We start from the raw sequence: 25,906 nt of genomic DNA on the forward strand, positions 1-25,906 counted from the left end.
GGAAGGTGGGTAGTAGCAAATGAGGCAGGGGACTCATAGTTACAGCAGCTGAATGCTACCCTGGAAAATGATTCCATTCTAGCCTCCACCAGATAGCTCTTCCTGATGCTGGGCAAGTCATTTAAACCAAACTTCTCCCAGAGGGTCACTATGTGTTCCTCACGTTCTGGGTGCCCAACATGAGATACATGGGCCCTGACAAGCACTCATTTTTGCTACTGAAGTCAGGGGGAAGCTGTGAATACACAAAGTGCTGAAAAACAAGAAAAATCAGGCCCTGTGGAAAAAAAAAAAAATGAAATGGTCACAGAAATAGTTCTGATGATGCATAAGCACCAGGGGGCTCAAGCAGAGTTTATATAGGCAACCTTAATTCTGGCATTTCCTAAATATTAGTGCTTTATTTTTGTTTTTAAAGTAGGAATTTTTTTTTTTTAAGAGAGAAAAAAGTTCAACATGATGAACTGTGTAGTGAGCACCACATGGGTCATCAGCAGAATTGGAACTTTTTAAGTTGTCTTTGTTTTTAATAAAGACAAAAATCCTGGAGTGTTACATTTAGTTTCTGAACTTTCTACTGTGTTCACAGTTTTTGTGAAAGTTTAACCCTTTAAAAAAAGTTTACTCCAAAGGCCTCATGCATTTTCCATTGCAGTGGGAGAAAGTACAGAACCTGTTTATTCAGTTCAGGGAATATGCCAGGGGTAAGTTCCATCAAGGTGGAAGCTTTTCTACCTTTGAGAATGCCCCCCCACAAGCAGCGGCGTATTAACGCCTAGGCCGGCAAATTTATAATAGCAGCCAGACGCTGCTCCCCCCAGCACCTGTTTGCACCCTCCACCCCCAGCCCTGCCCCAACTCCACCCCTTCCCTGCCCCCTCCCTGCCCCTATTGGTCCCCTTCCCCAAACCCCCACCCCGGCCCCACCTCCCCTCCTTCGCATGCCACGTTCCCCCCGCTTCTCCCCTCCTTCGCGAAGCTGTTTCGTGCACAAGCACAGGCAGGGAGGAGCAGGACCCAGCAGCGTGCTCAGGGGACAAGGCGGACTGGAGGTGAGCTGTGGCGGGGGGGGCCGGGAGCTGCGGGGGGTGGGGGGAAGGGGGCAATTATTTCAGGGCCTGGGGCAGCAAAATCATTAATCCGCCACTGCCCACAAGCACATCCATCACAAACTAAAAAGCTTTATTGGAATATCAAAAGTTTCATTAACAGGATCATCCTGTAATACAAATATAGATGTAAGAAGTGCAGAAAGTAGACTATTCGGGCAGGCTAAGAATATCCCACCTTTATCAACTAAACAGGCTGAAGGCTGGCCAAGCTGAGAAGCCATTTCAGAACAATCTGCCAGTGACAAGGCTGCGCAGACCCACTCTCTCCCCTTCTTACCAGTGGTGCTGTATGAGACGGATACTAGATGAACAAAGGCTCTGAAGCTTCCAGTTCTTCACACGGAGGTCATTTCTCCCCCGAACACCTGGTTAAGCTTTAGTCACTCTGTCTCATTATATTATTTGAGTCTGGTTAGGGGAATACTGTACATTTACTTTGCTGCTCTTGTTTTGAGAATTCTGGCTGCTCACAGAGTAACTGCAACTTTCAAGAGATGTAAGTAGCAGAGATCACCTTCTGCAGAGAAAAGCTTGGTAGAGCTACTTTAAGATATGTACACATAGTACTGTAATTACAGCATAGATTGGTGCTTGCATGGAACCAAACCCAGCAAGATAGGGCAACTCTCAGAAGCACCTTTATTCGGCATCTGTAGATTTATAGTGATCGTCATCCACAGTGGAATAGATGTGTCCCTCACTGCTAAGAAATTCAACCGCTTGCCTGAGGAAGAAAAAACAACCATTTCATTATCAACAGCTTCTTTTTGGGGTGCATGTCCTCAGATCATTGCCACTGCTCTCCTCCAGCATCCCATGCAAATGCCTCAGCAGCCCTTCCTCCACAGCAAGCCCAGTTGCTCCGTGTGTCAAAGGGAAACAAAGTTGTTCAGGATGAGCACACACCTTCCCAAGGGCAAGCCTACGTGGCCCACCCAATAGCTTCCAGCCCCTGCCATCTATGGGAGGAAAACACCACCACTTTTAACATTGTTCAGCTAGAGGAAGTAGCTATGGCTACCTGTTGCAAACTGAGATGGGATATGGAAAATGGCAAGATTTAAAATGACATGCTGAGCCCCACCACCTTCCCAACACTCAGGGAGGCTGGGTCAGGCGAGGAGAGGGTAAGAGACAGTAAGGAAGAAAGAAGCCACTAAATTCTCACTAAATTCTGCCTGATATCCAGGATATGCAAGATGGGCTTCAAATTCAAATACGTAACAGAAACAGACATACTGTCCATACTACTTTCAGTCACAAGTAACTTACACAAATGTAAAAACAGTATTACAAGGTGATACAGCTCATCGGTGTCCCACTCAACCCCAGCTACTCAGCTCATCTTGCTGAAGTTTTAAGAAATGTTTAGATCTGGGCTGACACCAAGCATGAGAAACTGGTCAGTGTGAAAGGAAAGTGTGGGAAGATAATGGATCTTGCTCTATGTTAACGTGGAGGGAGGGAAGGGCAGGGGGTACAATATTGCTGTGGCAGAGAAGCCAGGGAGTGCATAGTAAACAAACATTTCAGGATATCAAACTGTTTAAAGACAGTGCTGTTCTGTCTGGGATAGACTCATCCCTTTCCGAGAATCTTCTCAGATAAGTTGAGTTTTTAGCAAGATCTCTGGAATTCACCTTTAAGCCTATTAAGTCCTCAGATGAAGTCATTCTGTGACAGCTACCTGCTAAAAGGGCACCTTTGTTTTAGAGAAGTCTTTTCAAATTAACCTCTATTGTAAATAATGGATGAGAGTGAGTATCCCACCAATACAGAATCCCAGCCCATTCAGCAGCCCTTCCTCCACAGCAAGCCCAGTTGCAAGGGAAACAAAGTTGTTCAGGATGAGCACACACCTTCCCATGGATTCACCAAGGGAAGGTCATGCCTGACTAATCTAATTGCCTTTTATGATGAGATTACTGGTTCTGTGGATGAAGGGAAAGCAGTGGATGTATTGTTTCTTGACTTTAGCAAAGCTTTTGACATGGTCTCCCACAGTATTCTTGTCAGCAAGTTAAGGAAGTATGGGCTGGATGAATGCACTATAAGGTGGGTAGAAAGCTGGCTAGATTGTCGGGCTCAACGGGGAGTGATCAATGGCTCCATGTCTAGTTGGCAGCCAGTATCAAGTGGAGTGCCCCAAGGGTCGGTCCTGGGGCCGGTTTTGTTCAATATCTTCATAAATGATCTGGAGGATGGTGTGGATTGCACTCTCAGCAAATTTGCAGATGATACTAAACTGGGAGGAGTGGTAGATACGCTGGAGGGGAGGGATAGGATACAGAAGGACCTAGACAAATTGGAGGATTGGGCCAAAAGAAATCTGATGAGGTTCAATAAGGATAAGTGCAGGGTCCTGCACTTAGGACGGAAGAACCCAATGCACAGCTACAGACTAGGGACCGAATGGCTAGGCAGCAGTTCTGCGGAAAAGGACCTAGGGGTGACAGTGGACGAGAAGCTGGATATGAGTCAGCAGTGTGCCCTTGTTGCCAAGAAGGCCAATGGCATTTTGGGATGTATAAGTAGGGGCATAGCGAGCAGATCGAGGGACGTGATCGTTCCCCTCTATTCGACATTGGTGAGGCCTCATCTGGAGTACTGTGTCCAATTTTGGGCCCCACACTACAAGAAGGATGTGGATAAATTGGAGAGAGTCCAGCGAAGGGCAACCAAAAATGATTAGGGGTCTAGAACACATGACTTATGAGGAGAGGCTGAGGGAGCTGGGATTGTTTAGCCTGCAGAAGAGAAGAATGAGGGGGGATTTGATAGCTGCTTTCAACTACCTGAAAGGGGGTTCCAAAGAGGATGGCTCTAGACTGTTCTCAATGGTAGCAGATGACAGAACGAGGAGTAATGGTCTCAAGTTGCAGTGGGGGAGGTTTAGATTGGATATTAGGAAAAACTTTTTCACTAAGAGGGTGGTGAAACACTGGAATGCGTTACCTAGGGAGGTGGTGGAATCTCCTTCCTTAGAGGTTTTTAAGGTCAGGCTTGACAAAGCCCTGGCTGGGATGATTTAACTGGGAATTGGTCCTGCTTCGAGCAGGGGGTTGGACTAGATGACCTTCAGGGGTCCCTTCCAACCCTGATATTCTATGATTCTATGATTTAATACCTTGGTGATAGCAATGCACCATTAATTCTACACAGATATGCTGAGGAAAAAGATTCTTGACCTGAAAGAATTAATGGGATGTATGCCCCAACACTCACTGCTGTTCCATCCATCAAGTTAAGTGAGGCTACATCTGGAGTCCCAGCACTAGTGCATGTTACAGTGAGCCAGTGCATTTCTTTATCACACTCTCTGTTTGTCAGGTACTACTAAGTAGGTTCAGCGAAGACAGCTTTGGTTTCCAGAACATCCTTTGTCTCTATATACTTACTTGATTGTTATTATATTGATGTTATGTAGTTGGGATTTCAGCTCCTTCAGGCTCAAGCCTTCTGGATCAGAGCAGCTTTTAATCAAATTTAACACCTGACAAAGTAAGAAGTTATAGACATGGTTAGCAGTAGACTCAAGAGCACATCAGACTCTTCCATTTCATGTTCCCACAGACTTAGGTAAAAAACTCTAGACAGCATTGCCTCCACTCCATGCATGTTGCTATTACTGAGCACAAATTTATTGCCTCCATTTGCAGAATGCTTGCAACTTTTCCTATTACTGGACAGTCTGAAGAGACATTCCTTCCACAGGGAGAGGCGAATTCCATTTCTAGTTGCAGCTCATGAGTCTGCCATAAGTTTAGCACAACTTACTACCTTCAGGCTATGGCTGAACTCCCACCAGTCAATGGAAGGGTTACAAAAAAGATGAAGGCTAGAATATGACCTTTATGTAATAACCAATCTTTGATTTGTCCTATATCACATTGCATTCATCATCACTCAGCGATTGCTGTATTGCTGTAATGGCAAATTACTGTTCACACATACCTGACTCTGATGTGCTGTAAGTCCATTCACTGGCACACTACTACCACATCCATAGCTTGCCATATCACCCATTCCAAAGGAGCCCAGAGACTGAGGCATTTTTGATGTTGTCTAAAATTACAGAATAAAACAGTTGTGGTCACAAGCTACTTCAAGGCCACAGTAATAAGACAGAGTGATCCCAAATAGAGACTAGTGGAGGTTGGCTATACCACAGTGGCAAAAATCTCTCTGGGAAAGCCAGGGTGACTGCATCATGATCACAGCAACCTCCTACTTCCTGAAGTTATCTATGCTGCCACATTAAACCCCACTTCCTCCAAGAACCTCTTATGGAGGCAGCCTGGAACATTTTTCTGCATAAGGGCTGGAGCAGAGAAGAGACACAAGGACATACCATGATGCTTTTTCTGAGGACCATATGTGCGTTGACGATTTCCAATAAGTGTGTGGTGAACTCATTCATATCTTCAAGAGGCATGATCTTAAATGCTACCAGGCTCTTCTTATTCTTTTGGAGAGGAAAAAAAGCAATTGGGGAGATTACAACACTAGGAACGTGTTTAATGTATCTGCAAAAACACATTGCAACCACAGCCCTAAAGAGCAGAGGGACAGTGATGAGAATGGTGTTTGTTTCCATAAAATCAGTGACAAAGTTATGGAAGTTAGCCCTAATCTGAAACTTCCCCAGGAACAGATTCACATTATATGAATGTGACAGACCTTCATGGGAGTAATTTATCTCAAAGATATACCACCACCCCATCCCAATAGCACTGTATAGTCAAGGTGGCAGCGGCTGTCCACAGCAGAGAAAGAATCCTGGAAAGTCCAGTATACCAGTGCCCATTTAAAAGCAGTGTTAATACTATATAGAGAATTAGAACTCATCCCCTTTTTAAAGTTGTATTAACAGAGGGGCAAAATAATGCCTTTTCTTTTAAGTCAGAAGTTTGAGGGGGAAAAAAACCGCAGAGGCTTGCTTTCAAGCAAACTAGTATCTGTACTGTGTTTTACATGTACAGTGCCATATAAAGAAAAGGAGTACTTGTGGCACCTTAGAGACTAACCAATTTATTTGAGCATGAGCTTTCGTGAGCTACAGCTCACTTCATCAGATGTTTACCGTGGAAACTGCAGCAGACTTTATATACACACAGAAATCATGAAACAATACCTCCTCCCACCCCACTGTCCTGCTGGTAATAGCTTATCTAAAGTGATCAACAGGTGGGCCATTTCCAGCACAAATCCAGGTTTTCTCACCCTCCACCCCCCCACACAAATTCACTCTCCTGCTGGTGCTAGCCCATCCAAAGTGACAACTCTTTACATAATCAAGTCGGGCTATTTCCTGCATAGATCAAGGTTTTCTCACATCCCCCCCACCCCCATACACACACAAACTCACTCTCCTGCTGGTAATAGCTCATCTAAACTGACCATTCTCCAGGTTTAAATCCAAGTTAAACCAGAACATCTGGGGGGGGGGGGGGGGTGTAGGAAAAAACAAGAGGAAACAGGCTACCTTGCATAATGACTTAGCCACTCCCAGTCTCTATTTAAGCCTAAATTAATAATTTAGGCTTAAATAGAGACTGGGAGTGGCTAAGTCATTATGCAAGGTAGCCTGTTTCCTCTTGTTTTTTCCTACACCCCCCCCCCCCCCAGATGTTCTGGTTTAACTTGGATTTAAACCTGGAGAATGGTCAGTTTAGATGAGCTATTACCAGCAGGAGAGTGAGTTTGTGTGTGTATGGGGGTGGGGGGGATGTGAGAAAACCTTGATCTATGCAGGAAATAGCCCGACTTGATTATGTAAAGAGTTGTCACTTTGGATGGGCTAGCACCAGCAGGAGAGTGAATTTGTGTGGGGGGGTGGAGGGTGAGAAAACCTGGATTTGTGCTGGAAATGGCCCACCTGTTGATCACTTTAGATAAGCTATTACCAGCAGGACAGTGGGGTGGGAGGAGGTATTGTTTCATGATTTCTGTGTGTATATAAAGTCTGCTGCAGTTTCCACGGTAAACATCTGATGAAGTGAGCTGTAGCTCACGAAAGCTCATGCTCAAATAAATTGGTTAGTCTCTAAGGTGCCACAAGTACTCCTTTTCTTTTTGCGAATACAGACTAACACGGCTGTTCCTCTGAAAAGTGCCATATAAGTGCTTATTATGTTACTGAAATGACGACTGCTCAGCTCCTTTCTTCGGCTGCAGTCTTGCTGAGGCAGGAACCATACATTTGTGTGGTGCCTACAACAATGGGTTCCCCAGTAACCTGAGTGGAGCCTCTGGAAACTACTACCATACAAACAAAGGCATCATATGAGCGACATTATGAGAGGTCAAAGTGATGCTGAGAGATTAGATATTGGCGCCAATTACTTTAGTCAGTAGCAAACAACTTGTTGAGCCATGCAGCATGACTTGAAGGTTCTCCTCTCTCTTGCATTTGAAAAGGGGACAGTTTGAGGGGAGAGATTTTCCCCTTACGTTTACTATTGCAGATACAGTGGCAGGGGTGGGTGTAACTAGTTACTAATCTATGATAAAAATGAATCGTGTGCATGTCATGTTGGATGGCAATATGTTTGTTGATATGAATTGTTATCAGGGTGTCTGGAATGGGCACCTATTAATGCAACATTTGTAAGAAGGCAGAATAGTTAGTAGCCAAGCTGGGAACAGATTCCTGAAGGCAGGCATTGGCTGTGCTGGTAGGTGACAAGGTTTGTCTAAAATTAAATGTTGCCTCTGAACTGTGTTTCACCAGGGACCTGATCAAGCCTCACTGAAGCCAATGGAGCTGCTAGAGACTTGGGTGGAACACAATCAGGCTCCCAGACAGGATGCAATAGAATCCCTAAGCAGGCCCTGTTAGAAGCAGCAGATAGGGAGCACCAAGCCTTCAGCAATCACTTCAGCCTCACTATTTAGAAGAAGTCATACAAGTAAAGAACAGGATTCTACCTGGAATGATCGAAGATGACCAGCCACTTTCACGTAAGTTCCTGGGGGCACCACAACATTCTCACTCCCTGCCTCCTTACAAAGGGGGGGGGGGGGGGGAGAGAGAAAAGGAGAAAAGATTTGCTTGGTCCTTGCAGTTCCTTTCTCAGTTCTTAGCATTAAGTTACATAAAGAGACACACCCATCTTTTTTAAAAAAGCTACACATTCCTGTTTGGAAGTTTTCTTACCTACTCATAGAATCATAGAATATCAAGGATGGAAGGGACCTCAGGAGGTCATCTAGTCCAACCCCCTGCTCAAAGCAGGACCAATCCCCAACTAAATCAACTACTGTTGTTACAAATAACCCTAATGATCACTGTAGCTGAAACAGTAGGAGAAAACATGTCTCTATTTGTTTACATTGTGCATTTCACAGCACTTTGTTTAGTCAGTTACACTATGTCCTTCATACAGTCAGTTTGCCCCATTTCGACGGTCTTTCATATAGCAACAGGAGAGAAAAAATGTTTTGTACAAGAAGATTCAATTGTACAGCCATATACATTGACTGCAGGTCTTGGGGAAGACATAAAACCGCCTTTCATTCTGCTGACTGCACTTCAAGTTTACAGCGTCTAATTGTCTCAAACTTGCTCACCTTGGCTAGGTATTGCCTGTAGTTATATGTTGTAACGTCTCTTTTAAGCGTCAGTCAATGCCAGCCTACATTACTATATTGGTATGGGAGAGTCTAAGGAAACTAGAGACATGCCTTAGTTTAAGATAAAGTGGTTTCAGGATAGAGAGGGATTCCATCTCTTCAAATGATAAGCATAGTACAGTGACTCTCAACCTTTCCAGACTACTGTACCCCTTTCAGGAGTCTGATTTGTCTTGCATACCCCAAGTTTCACCTGACTTAAAAACTACTTGCTTACAAAATCAGACATAAAAATATAAGCGTCACAGCACACTATTACTGAAAAATTGCTTCCTTTATCATTTTTACCATATAATTATAATTCAATTGGAATAAAAATATTGTACTTACATTTCAGCTCTCTCATGAAAAGCCAAAGAGACAACACCCTCCCAGTTATACCCAATCAGGCAAAGTGTGGATTCAAATTTGTATCTCCCACATCCCGTATAAGTGTCCTAACTACTGGGTATTCTGGGACAGATGGACATCCCCCCCCCAAGCCTGGAACATTCAGTGTATAGCATACTGAGCAGTATAAACAAATCATTATCTGTATCAAATTTTAGTTTGTACTGACTTCACTAGTGTTTTTTATGTAGCCTGTTGTAAAACTAGGCAAATATTTAGATGAGCTGATATACCGCCTGGTACTGCTAAGGATACCCCTGGTTGAGAACCAACCGGCTTAGTGTATGTGAGAATAAGACAAGCAACTCATCAGTGTACATGTTTTAGGCTTGCCTAAGCACAGCCATGTATGACACCAGTAGGTAATCAAACTAAGTCCCCAGAGGCACCAGGAGTGTTTTTATTTTTTAAAAAAGGGAAGGGGAAGAGGAAGACGTGCTCATGTTCTTCTTCAGTTTGGTTAAGGAACAACATTCTTTAAGAACCTTGCCCCATCATCAACATCCTGAAGCATATATACTACAATGTTGGGTGTGCAAGAGAATAATTCCCCAGGAACACTAAATGTCCCTGTGAGAGGGATGCTCTTTTAGGTTTACATAGGTCAGATAAAGCACTGATAACAAGTCTCTTTTGATACAGCCAAATTATCCACTGGGGGATCTCTTCTGTTCTCAGAACACAAAAACTCCCATGCAATAAGTACATGTAGAATAGGTAAAGGAGAATTTTCCAGTGCTCAATAATAGACCTATTCAAAGGAAGTATTACTAAGAAGTACCTCAACATATCTGGGATCAGATCAGGCATTCGTGGCTAGATTCACAAAGGAATTGCCCAGGCATTGCAATGATGGACTCCTAGATCCCTGCTACTTAGTGATATTCTCAGCCCTGAGTTAGACACCCAGGCTTCTCACATCTTATATGGAGAGTTACACATCTAAGACAGGGATTCTCAGAAGCCAGTAAGCTGAGCAGGGAGATGTCTAAGCCAGCCAAGAGTGAAATACAAAGGAAAGAGGCAGGGCTTATGGCCCAGAGGGAAGCACCTGTCTCCGCTCAGGATCTTCAGCCATGAGCCCTCTCCTGGAGTTAGGCCCCCCAAGTCAGATAAGCCCTTTCACGAAAAGCCAGAGATATAACTGGGAGGGTGTTGTAACCAATAGTGGGCAAGTCAGGGTCAATTTCCTGCTTCACACCAGGCAAAGTGGGGATTCAAACTTGTATCTCCCACATCCTAACCTAACTACTGGGTATTCTGGGACAGACAGACACACACACCTGAGCCTGGAACATTCTTCACTTGCTTCCTTCCCCACCCCCAGTCTTTTGTGAGGGTTAGACATACTCTGAGCACACCTGCCAGACTGGGCTCGTCTGGCAAGATAGGTGGGGGAAAGCCTAATTTGAGAATTGCTCTGCAGTTTTGGCTTGAACGAGGGCTCCAAGCTGCTCATTAGCCATGGGGTAGTGTCAGGACTGGGTGGCTTTGTACATGCTCACCATAGAATCATAGAATATCAGGGTTGGAAGGGACCCCAGAAGGTCATCTAGTCCAACCCCCTGCTCAAAGCAGGACCAATTCCCAGTTAAATCATCCCAGCCAGGGCTTTGTCAAGCCTGACCTTAAAAACCTCTAAGGAAGGAGATTCTACCACCTCCCTAGGTAACGCATTCCAGTGTTTCACCACCCTCTTAGTGAAAAAGTTTTTCCTAATATCCAATCTAAACCTCCCCCACTGCAACTTGAGACCATTACTCCTCGTTCTGTCATCTGCTACCATTGAGAACAGTCTAGAGCCATCCTCTTTGGAACCCCCTTTCAGGTAGTTGAAAGCAGCTATCAAATCCCCCCTCATTCTTCTCTTCTGCAGGCTAAACAATCCCAGCTCCCTCAGCCTCTCCTCATAACTCATGTGTTCCAGTCCCCTAATCATTTTTGTTGCCCTTCGCTGGACTCTCTCCAATTTATCCACATCCTTCTTGAAGTGTGGGGCCCAAAACTGGACACAGTACTCCAGATGAGGCCTCACCAATGTCGAATAGAGGGGAACGATCACGTCCCTCGATCTGCTCGCTATGCCCCTACTTATACATCCCAAAATGCCATTGGCCTTCTTGGCAACAAGGGCACACTGCTGACTCATATCCAGCTTCTCGTCCACTGTCACCCCTAGGTCCTTTTCCGCAGAACTGCTGCCTAGCCATTCGGTCCCTAGTCTGTAGCTGTGCATTGGGTTCTTCCGTCCTAAGTGCAGGACCCTGCACTTATCCTTATTGAACCTCATCAGATTCCTTTTGGCCCAATCTTCCAATTGGTCTAGGTCCTTCTGTATCCTATCCCTCCCCTCCAGCGTATCTACCACTCCTCCCAGTTTAGTGTCATCCGCAAATTTGCTGACAGTGCAATCCACACCATCCTCCAGATCATTTATGAAGATATTGAATAAAACCGGCCCCAGGACCGACCCTTGGGGCACTCCACTTGATACCGGCTGCCAACTAGACATGGAGCCATTGATCACTACCCGTTGAGCCCGACAATCTAGCCAGCTTTCTACCCACCTTATAGTGCATTCATCCAGCCCATACTTCCTTAACTTGGTGACAAGAATACTATGGGAGACCGTGTCAAAAGCTTTGCTAAAGTCAAGAAACAATACATCCACTGCTTTCCCTTCATCCACAGAACCAGTAATCTCATCATAAAAGGTGATTAGATTAGTCAGGCATGACCTTCCCTTGGTGAATCCATGCTGGCTGTTCCTGATCACTTTCCTCTCATGCAAGTGCTTCAGGATTGATTCTTTGAGGACCTGCTCCATGATTTTTCCAGGAACTGAGGTGAGGCTGACTGGCCTGTAGTTCCCAGGATCTTCCTTCTTCCCTTTTTTAAAGATTGGCACTACATTAGCCTTTTTCCAGTCATCCGGGACTTCCCCGGTTCGCCACGAGTTTTCAAAGATAATGGCCAGTGGCTCTGCAATCACAGCCGCCAATTCCTTCAGCACTCTCGGATGCAACTCGTCCGGCCCCATGGACTTGTGCATGTCCAGCTTTTCTAAATAGTCCCTAACCGCCTCTATCTCCACAGAGGGCTGGCCATCTCTTCCGCATTTTGTGATGCCCAGCGCAGCAGTCTGAGAGCTGACCTTGTTAGTGAAAACAGAGGCAAAAAAAGCATTGAGTACATTAGCTTTTTCCACATCCTCTGTCACTAGGTTGCCTCCCTCATTCAGTAAGGGGCCCACACATTCCTTGGCTTTCTTCTTGTTGCCAACATACCTGAAGAAACCCTTCTTGTTACTCTTGACATCTCTGGCTAGCTGCAGCTCCAGGTGCTATTTGGCCCTCCTGATTTCATTCCTACATGCCCGAGCAATATTTTTATACTCTTCCCTGGTCATATGTCCAACCTTCCACTTCTTGTAAGCTTCTTTTTTATGTTTAAGATCCGCTAGGATTTCACCCTTAAGCCAAGTTGGTCGCCTGCCATATTTACTATTCTTTCGACTCATCGGGATGGTTTGTCCCTGTAACCTCAACAGGGATTCCTTGAAATACAGCCAGCTCTCCTGGACTCCTTTCCCCTTCAAGTTAGTCCCCCAGGGGATCCTGGCCATCCGTTCCCTGAGGGAGTCGAAGTCTGCTTTCCTGAAGTCCAGGGTCCGTATCCTGCTGCTTACCTTTGTTCCCTGCGTCAGGATCCTGAACTCAACCAACTCATGGTCACTGCCTCCCAGATTCCCATCCACTTTTGCTTCCCCCACTAATTCTACCCGGTTTGTGAGCAGCAGGTCAAGAAAAGCACCCCCCCTAGTTGGCTCCTCTAGCACTTGCGCCAGGAAATTGTCCCCTACGCTTTCCAAAAACTTCCTGGATTGTCTATGCACCGCTGTATTGCTCTCCCAGCAGATATCAGGAAAATTAAAGTCACCCATGAGAATCAGGGCATGCGATCTAGTAGCTTCCGTGAGCTGCCGGAAGAAAGCCTCATCCACCTCATCCCCCTGGTCCGGTGGTCTATAGCAGACTCCCACCACTACATCACTCTTGTTGCACACACTTCTAAACTTAATCCAGAGACACTCAGGTTTTTCTGCAGTTTCGTACCGGAGCTCTGAGCAGTCATACTGCTCCCTTACATACAGTGCTACTCCCCCACCTTTTCTGCCCTGCCTGTCCTTCCTGAACAGTTTATAACCATCCATGACAGTACTCCAGTCATACGAGTTATCCCACCAAGTCTCTGTTATTCCGATCACGTCATAGTTCCTTGACATCACCAGGACCTCCAGTTCTCCCTGCTTGTTTCCAAGGCTTTGTGCATTTGTATATAAGCACTTGAGATAACCTGTTGATCGCCCCTCATTGCCAGTATGAGGCAGGAGCCCTCCCCTCACAGACATTCCTGCCTGTGCTTCCTCCCGGTATCCCGCTTTCCCACTTACCTCAGGGCTTTGGTCTCCTTCCCCCGGTGAACCTAGTTTAAAGCCCTCCTCACTAGGTTAGCCAGCCTGCTGGCAAAGATGCTCTTCCCTCTCTTCGTAAGATGGAGCCCGTCTCTACCCAGCACTCCTCCTTCATGGAACACCATCCCATGGTCAAAGAAACCAAAGCCTTCTCTCCGACACCATCTGCGTAGCCATTCGTTGACTTCCACGATTCGACGCTCCCTACCTAGGCCTTTTCCTTCCACGGGGAGGATGGACGAGAACACCACTTGCGCCTCCAACTCCTTTATTCTTCTTCCTAGAGCCACATAGTCCGCAGTGATCCGCTCAAGGGTCAGTGGAAACATAAGCACCTACAGGGTTAGGCAGCAGCTGGACAATAGTTTTAAGAATGTCAGTGGCACCTAAATGGATGGTTATAAACTGTTCAGGAAGGACAGGCAGGGCAGAAAAGGTGGGGGAGTAGCACTGTATGTAAGGGAGCAGTATGACTGCTCAGAGCTCCGGTACGAAACTGCAGAAAAACCTGAGTGTCTCTGGATTAAGTTTAGAAGTGTGAGCAACAAGAGTGATGTAGTGTGGTAGTCTGCTATAGACCACCGGACCAGGGGGATGAGGCTTTCTTCCGGCAACCCGCAGAAGCTACTAGATCGCATGCCCTGGTTCTCATGGGTGACTTTAATTTTCCTGATATCTGCTGGGAGAGCAATACAGCGGTGCATAGACAATCCAGGAAGTTTTTGGAAAGCATAGGGGACAATTTCCTGGTGCAAGTGCTAGAGGAGCCAACTAGGGGGGGAGCTTTTCTTGACCTGCTGCTCACAAACCGGGAAGAATTAGTGGGGGAAGCAAAAGTGGACGGGAATCTGTGAGGCAGTGACCATGAGTTGGTTGAGTTCAGGATCCTGACACAGGGAAGAAAGGTAAGCAGCAGGATACAGACCCTGGACTTCAGGAAAGAAGACTTCGACTCCCTCAGGGAACGGATGGGTAGGATCCCCTGGGGGACTAACATGAAGGGGAAAGGAGTCCAGGAGAGCTGGCTGTATTTCAAGGAATCCCTGTTGAGGTTACAGGGACAAACCATCCTGATGAGTCGAAAGAATAGTAAATATGGCAGGCGACCAGCTTGGCTTAACGGTGAAATCCTAGGGGATCTTAAACATAAAAAAGAAGCTCACAAGAAGTGGAAGGTTGGACATATGACCAGGGAAGAGTATAAAAATATTGCTCGGGCATGTAGGAATGAAATCAGGAGGGCCAAATCACACCTGGAGCTGCAGCTAGCAAGAGATGTCAAGAGTAACAAGAAGGGTTTCTTCAGGTATGTTGGCAACAAGAAGAAAGCCAAGGAAAGTGTGGGCCCCTTACTGAACGAGGGAGGCAATCTAGTGACAGAGGATGTGGAAAAAGCTAATGTGCTCAATGCTTTTTTTTGCCTCTGTCTTCACTAACAAGGACAGCTCCCAGACTGCTGCGCTGGGCATCACAACATAGGGAGTAGATGGCCAGCCCTCTGTGGAGAAAGAGGTGGTTAGGGACTATTTAGAAAAGCTGGACATGCACAAGTCCATGGGGCCGGACGCGTTGCATCCGAGAGTGCTAAAGGAATTGGCGGCTGTGATTGCAGAGCCATTGGCCATTATCTTTGAAAACTCGTGACGAACGGGGGGAAGTCCCAGATGACTGGAAAAGGGCTAATGTAGTGCCAATCTTTAAAAAAGGGAAGAAGGAGGATCCTGGGAACTACAGGCCAGTCAGCCTCACCTCAGTCCCTGGAAAAATCATAGAGCAGGTCCTCAAGGAATCAATCCTGGAGCACTTACATGAGAGGAAAGTGATCAGGAACAGTCAGCATGGATTCACCAAGGGAAGGTCATGCCTGACTAATCTAATTGCCTTCTATGATGAGATTACTGGTTCTGTGGATGAAGGGAAAGCAGTGGATGTATTGTTTCTTGACTTTAGCAAAGCTTTTGACACGGTCTCCCACAGTATTCTTGTCAGCAAGTTAAAGAAGTACGGGCTGGATGAATGCACTATAAGGTGGGTAGAAAGTTGGCTAGATTGTCGGGCTCAACGGGTAGTGATCAATGGCTCCACGTCTAGTTGGCAGCCGGTATCAAGTGGAGTGCCCCAGGGGTTGGTCCTGGGGCTGATTTTGTTCAATATCTTCATAAATGATCTGGAGGATGGTGTGGATTGCACTCTCAGCAAATTTGCGGATGATACTAAACTGGGAGGAGTGGTAGATATGCTGGAGGGCAGGGATAGGATACAGAGGGACCTAGACAAATTGGAGGATTGGGCCAAAAGAAATCTGATGAGGTTCAATAAGGATAAGTGCAGGGTCCTGCACTTAGGATGGAAGAACCCAATGCACAGCTACAGACTAGGGACCGAATGGCTAGGCAGCAGTTCTGGGAAAAGGACCTAGGGGTGACAGTGGACGAGAAGCTGGATATGAGTCAGCAGTGTGCCCTTGTTACCAAGAAGGCCAATGGCATTTTGGGATGTATAAGTTGGGGCATAGCGAGCAGATCGAGGGACGTGATCGTTCCCCTCTATTTGACATTGGTGAGGCCTCATCTGGAGTACTGTGTCCAGTTTTGGGCCCCACACTACAAGAAGGATGTGGATAAATTGGAGAGAGAGTCCAGCGAAGGGCAACAAAAATGATTAGGGGTCTGGAACACATGAGTTATGAGGAGAGGCTGAGGGAACTGGGATTGTTTAGTCTGCAGAAGAGAAGAATGAGGGGGGATTTGATAGCTGCTTTCAACTACCTGAGAGGTGGTTCCAGAGAGGGTGGTTCTAGACTATTCTCAGTGGTAGAAGAGGACAGGACAAGGAGTAATGGTCTCAAGTTGCAGTGGGGGAGGTTTAGGTTGGATATTAGGAAAAACTTCTTCACTAGGAGGGTGGTGAAACACTGGAATGCGTTACCTAGGGAGGTGGTAGAATCTCCTTCCTTAGAGGTTTTTAAGGTAAGCCTTGACAAAGCCCTGGCTGGGGATTGGTCCTGCTTTGAGCAGGGGGTTGGACTAGATGACCTCCTGAGGTCCCTTCCAACCCTGATATTCTATGACATGAGTTCCTAAGTACCTATGTGAATCTGGGCCTTTGTGTCTTTTCAGTTTAAAAAAAGCAGTCAGTGAGATATTTAATTGAGTTTAAACTTGTGACATCAGTCTGTAGTCCTGCTGATCAGCTATACTATGGGCTTAGTTTACATTTACAAGGTAAATACTATTTCCTCCATCATTCCTGGAAAGAAAGTATCAGAATTCACACTTAGTGTCTCAATGCTAAACCTCAGTTGGTGCTTACATCAGTATCAACCCACTGTCTGACATCCATTGGGGCTGCAGTCATATCATCTATTTTGTAGAGGATGTTGGTTGGTGCTTTCTCTGCCTGTCTGATTATCCCCATGATAACAACCTGCATTGAAAAACAAACTGAGATCAGTTTACTTGGGAAAAACTTAGGACCAAAGAAGCTTAAGATTTAACACTTACACACCACCACCTTCTCTCCCACCCATTTGCACAACAAAAACCTACTCAGCAGCATTTTTCACTTACCTGCGAGATCTCTACTTCTCGGATCTTGAATGTCTCATCAATCTGCTCAGCAGCAAGTAACTGAGACACTGTACATGGCACAATATTCTGGGATCGGGATCTCTGCAAAAGAGAATTTAAAGAAGACTGAAAATTTCACCTTTTGATCTTTGAAAAGAAAAAACAAAACTAGAAATTTTATTTTTCCACAAATTGTAAATACTGAAATACACTTTTTAAAGTCTTAAGTTAGGTACTAAAAGCACTTTTACCCAAAGAGTAAGACTGTGTCTCCATAACTTCTGTATGTTTCTTATGAAGTCAGCATAAACCAGTAACACTGTTGTGGTTAATTCTCAGCAAAGCACTTTAGATCATAAGAATATAAGACTAGCCCCACTGGGTCAGACCAAAGGTCCTGCTAGAATCATAGTGTTAGAAGGGACCACAAAGGTCATCTAGTGAGTCTAACTCCCTGCAGGATTTGTTGTCTAAACCATCCAAGACAGATGGCTATCCAGCCTCCTTTTGAAAACCTCCAGTGAAGGAGCTTCTACAACCTCCCTAGGCATCTATTCCATTGTCCTCCTGTTCTTACAGTTCAGAAATTTTTCCTGAGATTTAATCTAAATCTGCTATGCTGTAGATTGAACCCATTGCTTCTTGTCCTGCTCTCTCTGGCAAGAGAGAACAACTGTTCTTCATCGTTTTTATGGCAGTCTTTCAAGAATTTGAAGACTGCTATCATGTTCCCCCTCAATTTACTCTTTCCCTAACTAAACATACCCACTTTCTTCAGCCTTTGCTTATACGGCTTGCACTCCACCCCTCTGATCATCTTTGCTGCTCGCCTCTGGATCCTTTCCAGTTTCTCTACATGCTTTCTATACACTGGTGACCAAAACTGGACACAGCACTCCAGCTGAGGCCTAACTAGCCCTGAGTAGAGCAGTACCATCACCTCCTGTGATCTGCATGCTATGCCTCAGTTAATGCAGCCTAAAATTGCATTTGCTTTTTTTGCAACAGCATTGCATTGCTGACTCATGTTGAGACTGAGATGTTCAAAGTGATTTACAAATATTGAGGCCATGTCAGCATAATGATTTTTTAACTGAGTCTGTGACCAGTTAGTGCCACAGACAGCTCTAACCATGGTTTGAGTTCACTCACAAATTGATACCTTTAGGAATCACAACAGTTAAGTATGGGCTGCCCTTCCTAGTGGCCTAGGCTGGCACACGGTCGTCTTCCTCCTCCAAGTAATAACACTGGGTTTGTTTTTTACTACGTAGAAGGGACAGCCTAACTAAGTTTGCGTAACAGGGTTGTAACAGGCTGTCCTCCTCCTTCCTTACAGCTTTTCCTATGCACTCTTGGTATTGGTCCAGGTGCATGTCCTTCGTGCTCCATTATCCTCTGCTGAGAACATATGGGATAGCTCTCCTAGTTTTCCCTGATACAAACACAGTAGGCAACATGGTAGGTGTTAAGACAAAGGAGTATTTTATACATTCTTTTGTTGGGGGAGGAGGATGCAGAGTGGACACAGCTCAGCCAGGTTTAGTGTAACCAGGTCAGTAGTCATAAAATGATGGTTGCAGCTATAGCACAACTGTGAAGTTTAATTAAGCCACAATACCCTGTGAGTGAGGTAAATAGCTATTCTGCATGGGGAAATCAAAGTAGAGTATAAATTACTTGCCCAAACTCACAAAACAAATCAGTGGTAGCTCCTAGGCTGCTGTACTCCTCCCATCACTGCTTCCCAATTAAATGTTATATTGGGAAGTTTGTTCCTAACGCTGCACAATTTGTTCTGTGCTAGGGGAGGTGTAGATAACCCTTCTCATTCTCATGACAGGAATGTAGAGACTAAAACTCCCAAGGGGACCTCCCCAGTATGACCAGGCACCTGTGGGCTAAACCCTACTCTCCCATTCTCAAATCCTTATCTGGATTAGGAAGCACCACATACCTGTTTCTTTTCTCCCTGGGTGGCTGTGGGAGATCCAAACCCCCCTGGGGACTGTGTGTATCCCCCACTAATTGCAGACCCTCCATAGCCACTCTCAAAGCCACCTGGGGAAGAGGGGAAAGAATCAGGGTTAATAACACAGTGCTGCCAACCCCAAATGTTCAAAAGCCATAAATTACACCCAAAAAAGTCAAGCAATTGGCTTAAAATTAGACAAAATATAGTAAGTTTGGGGGGGTTTATTTACATTATAATTTTTGAGCTTTTGGAGTCATAATTTCAGGTTTTTTCCAGCAACCATGTCCACTAGAGAGAAAGCTGAGATTCTCACATGTTCACATAACTCCAGGAACCGGAGCTTTAAAAAAGCTCCAAATGTTATTCGACTTGTGATAAAACAGTGAGTGCTGGCACCACCGACAAATAACATGAGGCTCCACACTGGAGTTGAGGTGGTTCCATCAGGAGAGACAGGAGGATAACACTCCCCCCACCCCAAGCCTTGCTCCCCAGCCTCCTGTATTTTTAACCTGCACCCAAGTCCAAACCCCATCAAAGCTCAGAGGAGGGACCAGAAAGCTGAGCTCATGGGGATGCCGGGCAGCAGGCCATGGAGAGGAGCAGCAGCCTGGGCTCAGCCATCTACAGGAACCTCACAAGGGAGAGACACATGCCTGCCAGCCCCACAACCAGGAGAGAGAGGAACCCACTACCTGCGCCACACATCACCCCTCCTGCAGCCCACCACCCAACCTCATCACCCCCTGCCAGCTACTCCCCCACTTCATCACCCCATTCCCTCCCCATCTCACCTGCCAGCTCCTCGCACACTTCATCGCCCCCTCCCCTCCCCCACGACACCCCCCCACCGCCCTGATACCCCCACCGCCCCCTCCCCTCCCCCACGACACCCCCTCACCGCCCTGATACCCCCCACCGCCCCCTCCCCTCCCCCACGACACCCCCTCACCGCCCTGATACCCCCCACCGCCCCCTCCCCTCCCCCACGACACCCCCCCACCGCCCTGATACCCCCCACCGCCCCCTCCCCTCCCCCACCGCCCTGATACCCCCCACCGCCCCCTCCCCTCCCCCACGACACCCCCTCACCGCCCTGATACCCCCCACCGCCCCCTCCCCTCCCCCACGACACCCCCTCACCGCCCTGATACCCCCCACCGCCCCCTCCCCTCCCCCACGACACCACCTCACTGCCCTTATACCCCCCACCACCCCCTCCCCCATGACACCCCCCACCGCCTCATCACCCCAGCCCCCGCCCCTCCCCTACGACACCACCGATACCTCCCGCCTCATCACCCCAGCCCCCGCCCCTCCCCCACACCACCTCACCGCCCCCTCCCCTCCCCCACAACACCCCCTCACCGCCCTGATACCCCCCACCGCCCCCTCCCCTCCCCCACAACACCACCTCACTGCCCTTATACCCCCCACCACCCCCTCCCCCACGACACCCCCCCACCGCCTCATCACCCCAGCCCCCGCCCCTCCCCTCCCCTCCCCCACGACACCACCGATACCTCCCGCCTCATCACCCCAGCCCCCGCCCCTCCCCCCCACCGCCTCACCGCCCCCTCCCCTCCCCCACAACACCCCCTCACCGCCCTGATACCCCCCACCGCCCCCTCCCCTCCCCCACCGCCCTGATACCCCCCACCGCCCCCCTCCCCTCCCCCACCGCCCTGATACCCCCCACCGCCCCCTCCCCTCCCCCACCGCCCTGATACCCCCCACCGCCCCCTCCCCTCCCCCACGACACCACCTCACTGCCCTTATACCCCCCACCACCCCCTCCCCCATGACACCCCCCCACCGCCTCATCACCCCAGCCCCCGCCCCTCCCCTACGACACCACCGATACCTCCCGCCTCATCACCCCAGCCCCCGCCCCTCCCCCACACCACCTCACCGCCCCCTCCCCTCCCCCACAACACCCCCTCACCGCCCTGATACCCCCCACCGCCCCCTCCCCTCCCCCACAACACCACCTCACTGCCCTTATACCCCCCACCACCCCCTCCCCCACGACACCCCCCCACCGCCTCATCACCCCAGCCCCGCCCCTCCCCTCCCCTCCCCCACGACACCACCGATACCTCCCGCCTCATCACCCCAGCCCCCGCCCCTCCCCCACACCGCCTCACCGCCCCCTCCCCTCCCCCACAACACCCCCTCACCGCCCTGATACCCCCCACCGCCCCCTCCCCTCCCCCCCACCACCTCACCGCCCCCTCCCCTCCCCCACAACACCCCCCACCGCCTCCCCTCCCCCACAACACCCCCCACCGCCTCCCCTCCCCCACAACACCCCCCACCGCCTCATCACCCCAGCCCCCGCCCCTCCCCCGACACCACCGATACCTCCCGCCTCATCACCCCAGCCCCCGCCCCTCCCCCCCACCACCTCACCGCCCTGATACCCCCCCACCGCCCCCTCCCCTCCCCCACAACACCCCCCACCGCCTCCCCTCCCCCACAACACCCCCCACCGCCTCATCACCCCAGCCCCCGCCCCTCCCCCACGACACCACCGATACCTCCCCCGCCTCATCACCCCAGCCCCCGCCCCTCCCCCCCACCACCTCACCGCCCTGATACCCCCCACCGCCCCCTCCCCTCCCCCACGACACCACCTCACCACCTTGATACCCCCTACCACCTCATCGCCCCATTCCCGCCCCTCCCCCACGACACCACCTCACCGCGCTGCCAGCCCCTCCCCCGCCGCCTCCTCTCATCCCCCTGCCCGCCCGCCCCGCCTCACCGTGGCTGCTCCACATGGCGGGTGCCGCGGACTCCCCGCCAGACACGCTCGGCTCCTGCCCCACACCGCGGCTCCGCGCGCCACAAGCAGCCACCCAGGCCGCGCGCCCGACACGCAGCGCGCGCAGCGCTCCGGCCAATCGGCTCCCACCGTGGCGGGGGTGGCGCAGGCGCAGTCCGCTCCTTCCGGTCGCTGCGGCCCCGGCGAGCGGCTGAGCCGCCGCCGCCATCTTTGCTGCGGGCGCTGCCCGCTCCGGCCCGCCAGACAAGCTCCGCCCCCGCCCTGGCCACGTGCCGGGCGCGCCCGCGGGGTCCCCGGCGGCCGAGACGTCGCCTTGCCCTGCTGTCGTTAGGCTTCGGGGTTAACGTCGTCTCTCGCCCTACCCGCCACACGGCTCGGGCGCGAAACGGGGCCGGGCGCCGAGTCCCCGCCCACGCCCTGCGGACCAGAGAGCCTGGACTCCCCCCCCCCGGGAGCCCCACCCTCTGAGCTGTGTCCTGGGGGCGCCCCTCTGAGCACCCCCCATTCCCTGAGGGCCCCCCACCCCCCTGCTGTCCTGGGGGTGCCCCTCTGAGCACCCCCCATTCCCTGAGGGCCCCCACCCCCCTGCTGTGTCCTGGGGGCGCCCCTCTGAGCACCCCCCATTCCCTGAGGGCCCCCACCCCCCCGCTGTGTCCTGGGGGTGCCCCTCTGAGCACCCCCCATTCCCTGAGGGCCCCCACCCCCCCGCTGTGTCCTGGGGGTGCCCCTCTGAGCACCCCCCATTCCCTGAGGGCCCCCACACCCCTGCTGTGTCCTGGGGGTGCCCCTCTGAGCACCCCCCATTCCCCAGGAGCCCCCATCCCCCCGCCGCGTCCTGGGGATGCCCCTCTGAGCACCCCCCCATTCCCCGGGAGCCAACACCTCTTGCCGCTTCCTGGGGGCTCCCCCTCTGAGTGCACCCCATTCCCCAGGAGCCCCCACCCACCCACCTGCTTTATCCTGGGGGCGCCCCTCTGAGCACCCCCCATTCCTCGAGAGCCAACAACCCCCCGCCGGCACCCCTCTGAGCACCCCCCAATTCCCCGGGGGCCCCACCCCCCGCCGCGTCCTGGGGGCGCCCCTCTGAGCACCCCCCAATTCCCCAGGGGCCCCACGCCCCGCCGCGTCCTGGGGGCGCCCCTCTGAGCACCCCCCCATTCCCCAGGGGCCCCACCCCCCCGCCGCGTCCTGGGGACGCCCTTCTGAGCACCCCCCCCATTCCCCGGGAGCCAACACCTCTTGCCGCTTCCTGGGGGCTCCCCTCTGAGTGCACCCCATTCCCCAGGAGCCCCCACCCATCCACCCGCTTCATCCTGGGGGCGCCCCTCTGAGCACCCCCATTCCTGGGAGCTCCCACCCACCTGCTGCATCCCCTGGGAGCACCCACTTTTCCCTGGGAAGCAGCAGCACTGCACTGCATCCTGGGGGCTCACCTGGGAGCAATGCCCTGCCTAACTGTTGAGAGTTTGGAACCACAGCTCAGCAATATGGGGGCAGTTACTCTGCTCCCTGGGGCTTCCCTCCATGCCATCCCCTTGTGAATTTGGAGGGCCTCAGGCCCAACAATTCCTTCTGGGATCCAGCCCCAGAAGCCATTTGGATCAGGGTACAGAGGAAGGGGACATCCCCCAGACCCCACCATGGTGCCCAGTCAGTTCCTGCCGTTCCCCCACTCCTAGTGGGCTGTTGGGGGCAATTCTGGCAATGAGCGGGTGCTGGAGCTGTATGGAGAGCTCAATGTAGCTATTTGGGAGCAGGGTTCAGGGCAGGGGGCGCGTAGCCTGGCTGTGTAACCAGTAACGGGCCTTCTCTCTACAGTGTTCTCGGGAGATGGGGGATGGTGCTCGGGCAGCAGGTGGACTGACCCTCCAGTGCGACTGTCGAGGCTGATTCCCCACTCTGGCACTTCGAGTGCAGAAGAGGGCAGCAGGAGAGTGAGTTTGTGTGTGTATGGGGGTGGAAAACCTGGATTTGTGCAGGAAATGGCCCAACTTTATTATCATGCACGTTGTGTAAAGAGTTGTCACTTTGGATGGGCTATCACCAGCAGGAGAGTGAATTTGTGTGGGGGGGGTGGAGGGTGAGAAAACCTGGATTTGTGCTGGAAATGGCCCACCTGATGATCACTTTAGATAAGCTATTACCAGCAGGACAGTGGGGTGGGAGGAGGTATTGTTTCATATTCTCTGTGTATATATAAAGTCTGCTGCAGTTTCCACGGTATGCATCTGAGGAAGTGAGCTGTAGCTCACGAAAGCTTATGCTCAAATAAATTGGTTAGTCTCTAAGGTGCCACAAGTACTCCTTTTCTTTTTTTAAAAATTAATACTGGCCACTCCAGGCTTGTACTAAACCCCCAAGGTCACAGCTTTTCTCTGACCTTGGATTGGTAGATGCTGCCACCGCCCAAGTGCAGAAACCCCCTTTTGAGAACCCAGAAAGGCGCACTTGGGAATTCCTCCCCGTGGGGTACCCTCAAGCCCTTTCACACAGCCCCCACTGGGGAAGAGCTGAGAAAGAAATCAGCTGTTGCCACGAGCTAATTAAACAACGTGCACAAACCTCTTAAGACACAAAAATCCAATTGTGTTCTTAAAAAAGGTAAATTTTATTAATTAAGAAAAGAGAAAAAATACATCTGGGAACTCGCTCTTGCTAGATTTTAAAAGAGCAACTACAAGGATTAAGCACCAAGAATAGCTTTCTTGAGGCCCAGCTTAAAGGTTACAAGCAAAACAAAAGTACCTGGGGTTAGCACAGAGGAATCCACAAGCCAAAACAAAATAAAAGGAATAAACATAATCGTGTCTTCCTAGACATTTCCTGATCTACTCACATATCTGGGGTTTTAAATGAGTAGTTTCTAGGCATGATACTGATGATTTTTCATACCTGACCACACCTGATGATCACTTTAGATAAGCTATTACCAGCAGGACAGTGGGGTGGGAGGAGGTATTGTTTCATATTCTCTGTGTATATATAAAGCCTGCTGCGGTTTCCACGGTATGCATCTGAGGAAGTGAGCTGTAGCTCACGAAAGCTTATGCTCAAATAAATTGGTTAGTCTCTAAGGTGCCACAAGTATTCCTTTTCTTCTTACAGCATAGCTACCCTGTCTGCCTCTCCCCAGGAGAACAACCCCAGACAGACAAAAGGGGAGTCTTGTTTCAATTTTAAAAAGTTCTGGCCTTCCCATTGGCTCTTTTGGCCAGGTGCCCACTCCCTTCCTTTTTCCTATGCATTGCAGTGAGACTTTTTAACCCTTTACAGGTGAGCAATGAGAGAACAGCTACTAAGAGGGACTTTCAGAGTAGCAGCCCGAGTTAGTCTGTATCTGCAGACATATTGAATCTATTTCCCTGTGCTCAGTATCCTCACACCTTGTCAACTGTCTAAATGGGCCATCCTGATTATCACTATGAAAGTTTTTTTCTCGTGCTGATAATAGCTCATCTTAATTAATTAGTCTCTTACAGTTTGTATGACAACTTCCACCTTCTCTGTATGTGTGTGTGTGTATATATATATATAATCTTACTATATGTTCCATTCTATGTATCCAATGAAGTCGATTTTAGCCCACAAAAGCTTATGTCTAATAAATGTGTTCGTCGCTAAGGTGCCACAAGTACTCCTGTTCTTTTTAAGAGGGACTTTATAGCTATTGGCTGGCTGGCTGTCCATAAAAGTGAAACCCCCCCCACCATTTATCAGAACAGTCTATGAGGTGGTGGGTTTGGTAGGGCTGCTGGCTGATTTATTTCTCTCCACTTGGAATAATACAGCTCATACGTATGGGGAAAAATATTTCAGGCAAATGATGGGAGAAAACTGGGAAGCAGGACCAGCTGCGAGAGCCCTGGACTAGGAGTGCACGGTGAACTAGGCAAGACTTTGCAATGTGGTGTGGTAGCTCCTGTGATTTTGGGTGTCACCTGCACAGAAGGGTCATGTAATGGA

General features: G+C 49.6%; 2 protein-coding genes across 3 annotated transcripts in view; one reads left to right on the plus strand and one right to left on the minus strand.

The window, feature by feature from the left end:
* Positions 1-1,161: 1,161 nt before the first annotated feature.
* On the minus strand, positions 1,162-22,166 carry RPA2 (replication protein A2). Of its 2 annotated transcripts, XM_073317496.1 has the most exons (9): positions 21,923-22,166; positions 19,138-19,241; positions 17,181-17,282; positions 16,924-17,037; positions 8,043-8,117; positions 5,464-5,577; positions 5,067-5,177; positions 4,511-4,605; positions 1,162-1,836 (listed from the first exon to the last, which is right to left on the minus strand). In XM_073317496.1, exons 1-9 carry the CDS (start codon positions 22,149-22,151, stop codon positions 1,752-1,754), a joined length of 1,029 nt encoding a protein of 342 aa, XP_073173597.1. In that variant the 5' UTR covers positions 22,152-22,166; the 3' UTR covers positions 1,162-1,751. The 2 variants fall into 2 exon arrangements, with proteins under 2 accessions (XP_073173597.1, XP_073173596.1); XM_073317495.1 differs by lacking the exon at positions 8,043-8,117 and having other exon boundaries at positions 21,923-22,068.
* A 319-nt stretch (positions 22,167-22,485) lies between these two features.
* The window catches only part of SMPDL3B (sphingomyelin phosphodiesterase acid like 3B), a 34,825-nt gene continuing 31,404 nt past the window's right edge, over positions 22,486-25,906 (plus strand). Inside the window, exon 1 of the mRNA XM_073317493.2 lies at positions 22,486-23,877. The gene's annotated coding sequence lies outside the window, so the exon portion shown is untranslated. The remainder of the gene's footprint in view (positions 23,878-25,906) is intronic.

Source organism: Lepidochelys kempii, chromosome 19, assembly GCF_965140285.1.
Source record: "Lepidochelys kempii isolate rLepKem1 chromosome 19, rLepKem1.hap1, whole genome shotgun sequence".
In the NCBI taxonomy this organism is placed as follows: domain Eukaryota; kingdom Metazoa; phylum Chordata; order Testudines; family Cheloniidae; genus Lepidochelys; species Lepidochelys kempii.

Excerpts from the sequence above, each read along its gene's own strand:
- RPA2 (XM_073317496.1), bottom strand. The coding sequence starts at position 22,151 with ATGGCGGCGGCGGCTCAGCCGCTCGCCGGGGCCGCAGCGACCGGAAGG. Across the intron at positions 5,578-8,042 it reads GTCATCTTCGATCATTCCAG|AATAAGAAGAGCCTGGTAGC; the intron begins GTAGAATCCTGT and ends CCTCTCCAAAAG. Across the intron at positions 1,837-4,510 it reads ATCAATATAATAACAATCAA|GCAAGCGGTTGAATTTCTTA; the intron begins GTAAGTATATAG and ends TTTCTTCCTCAG.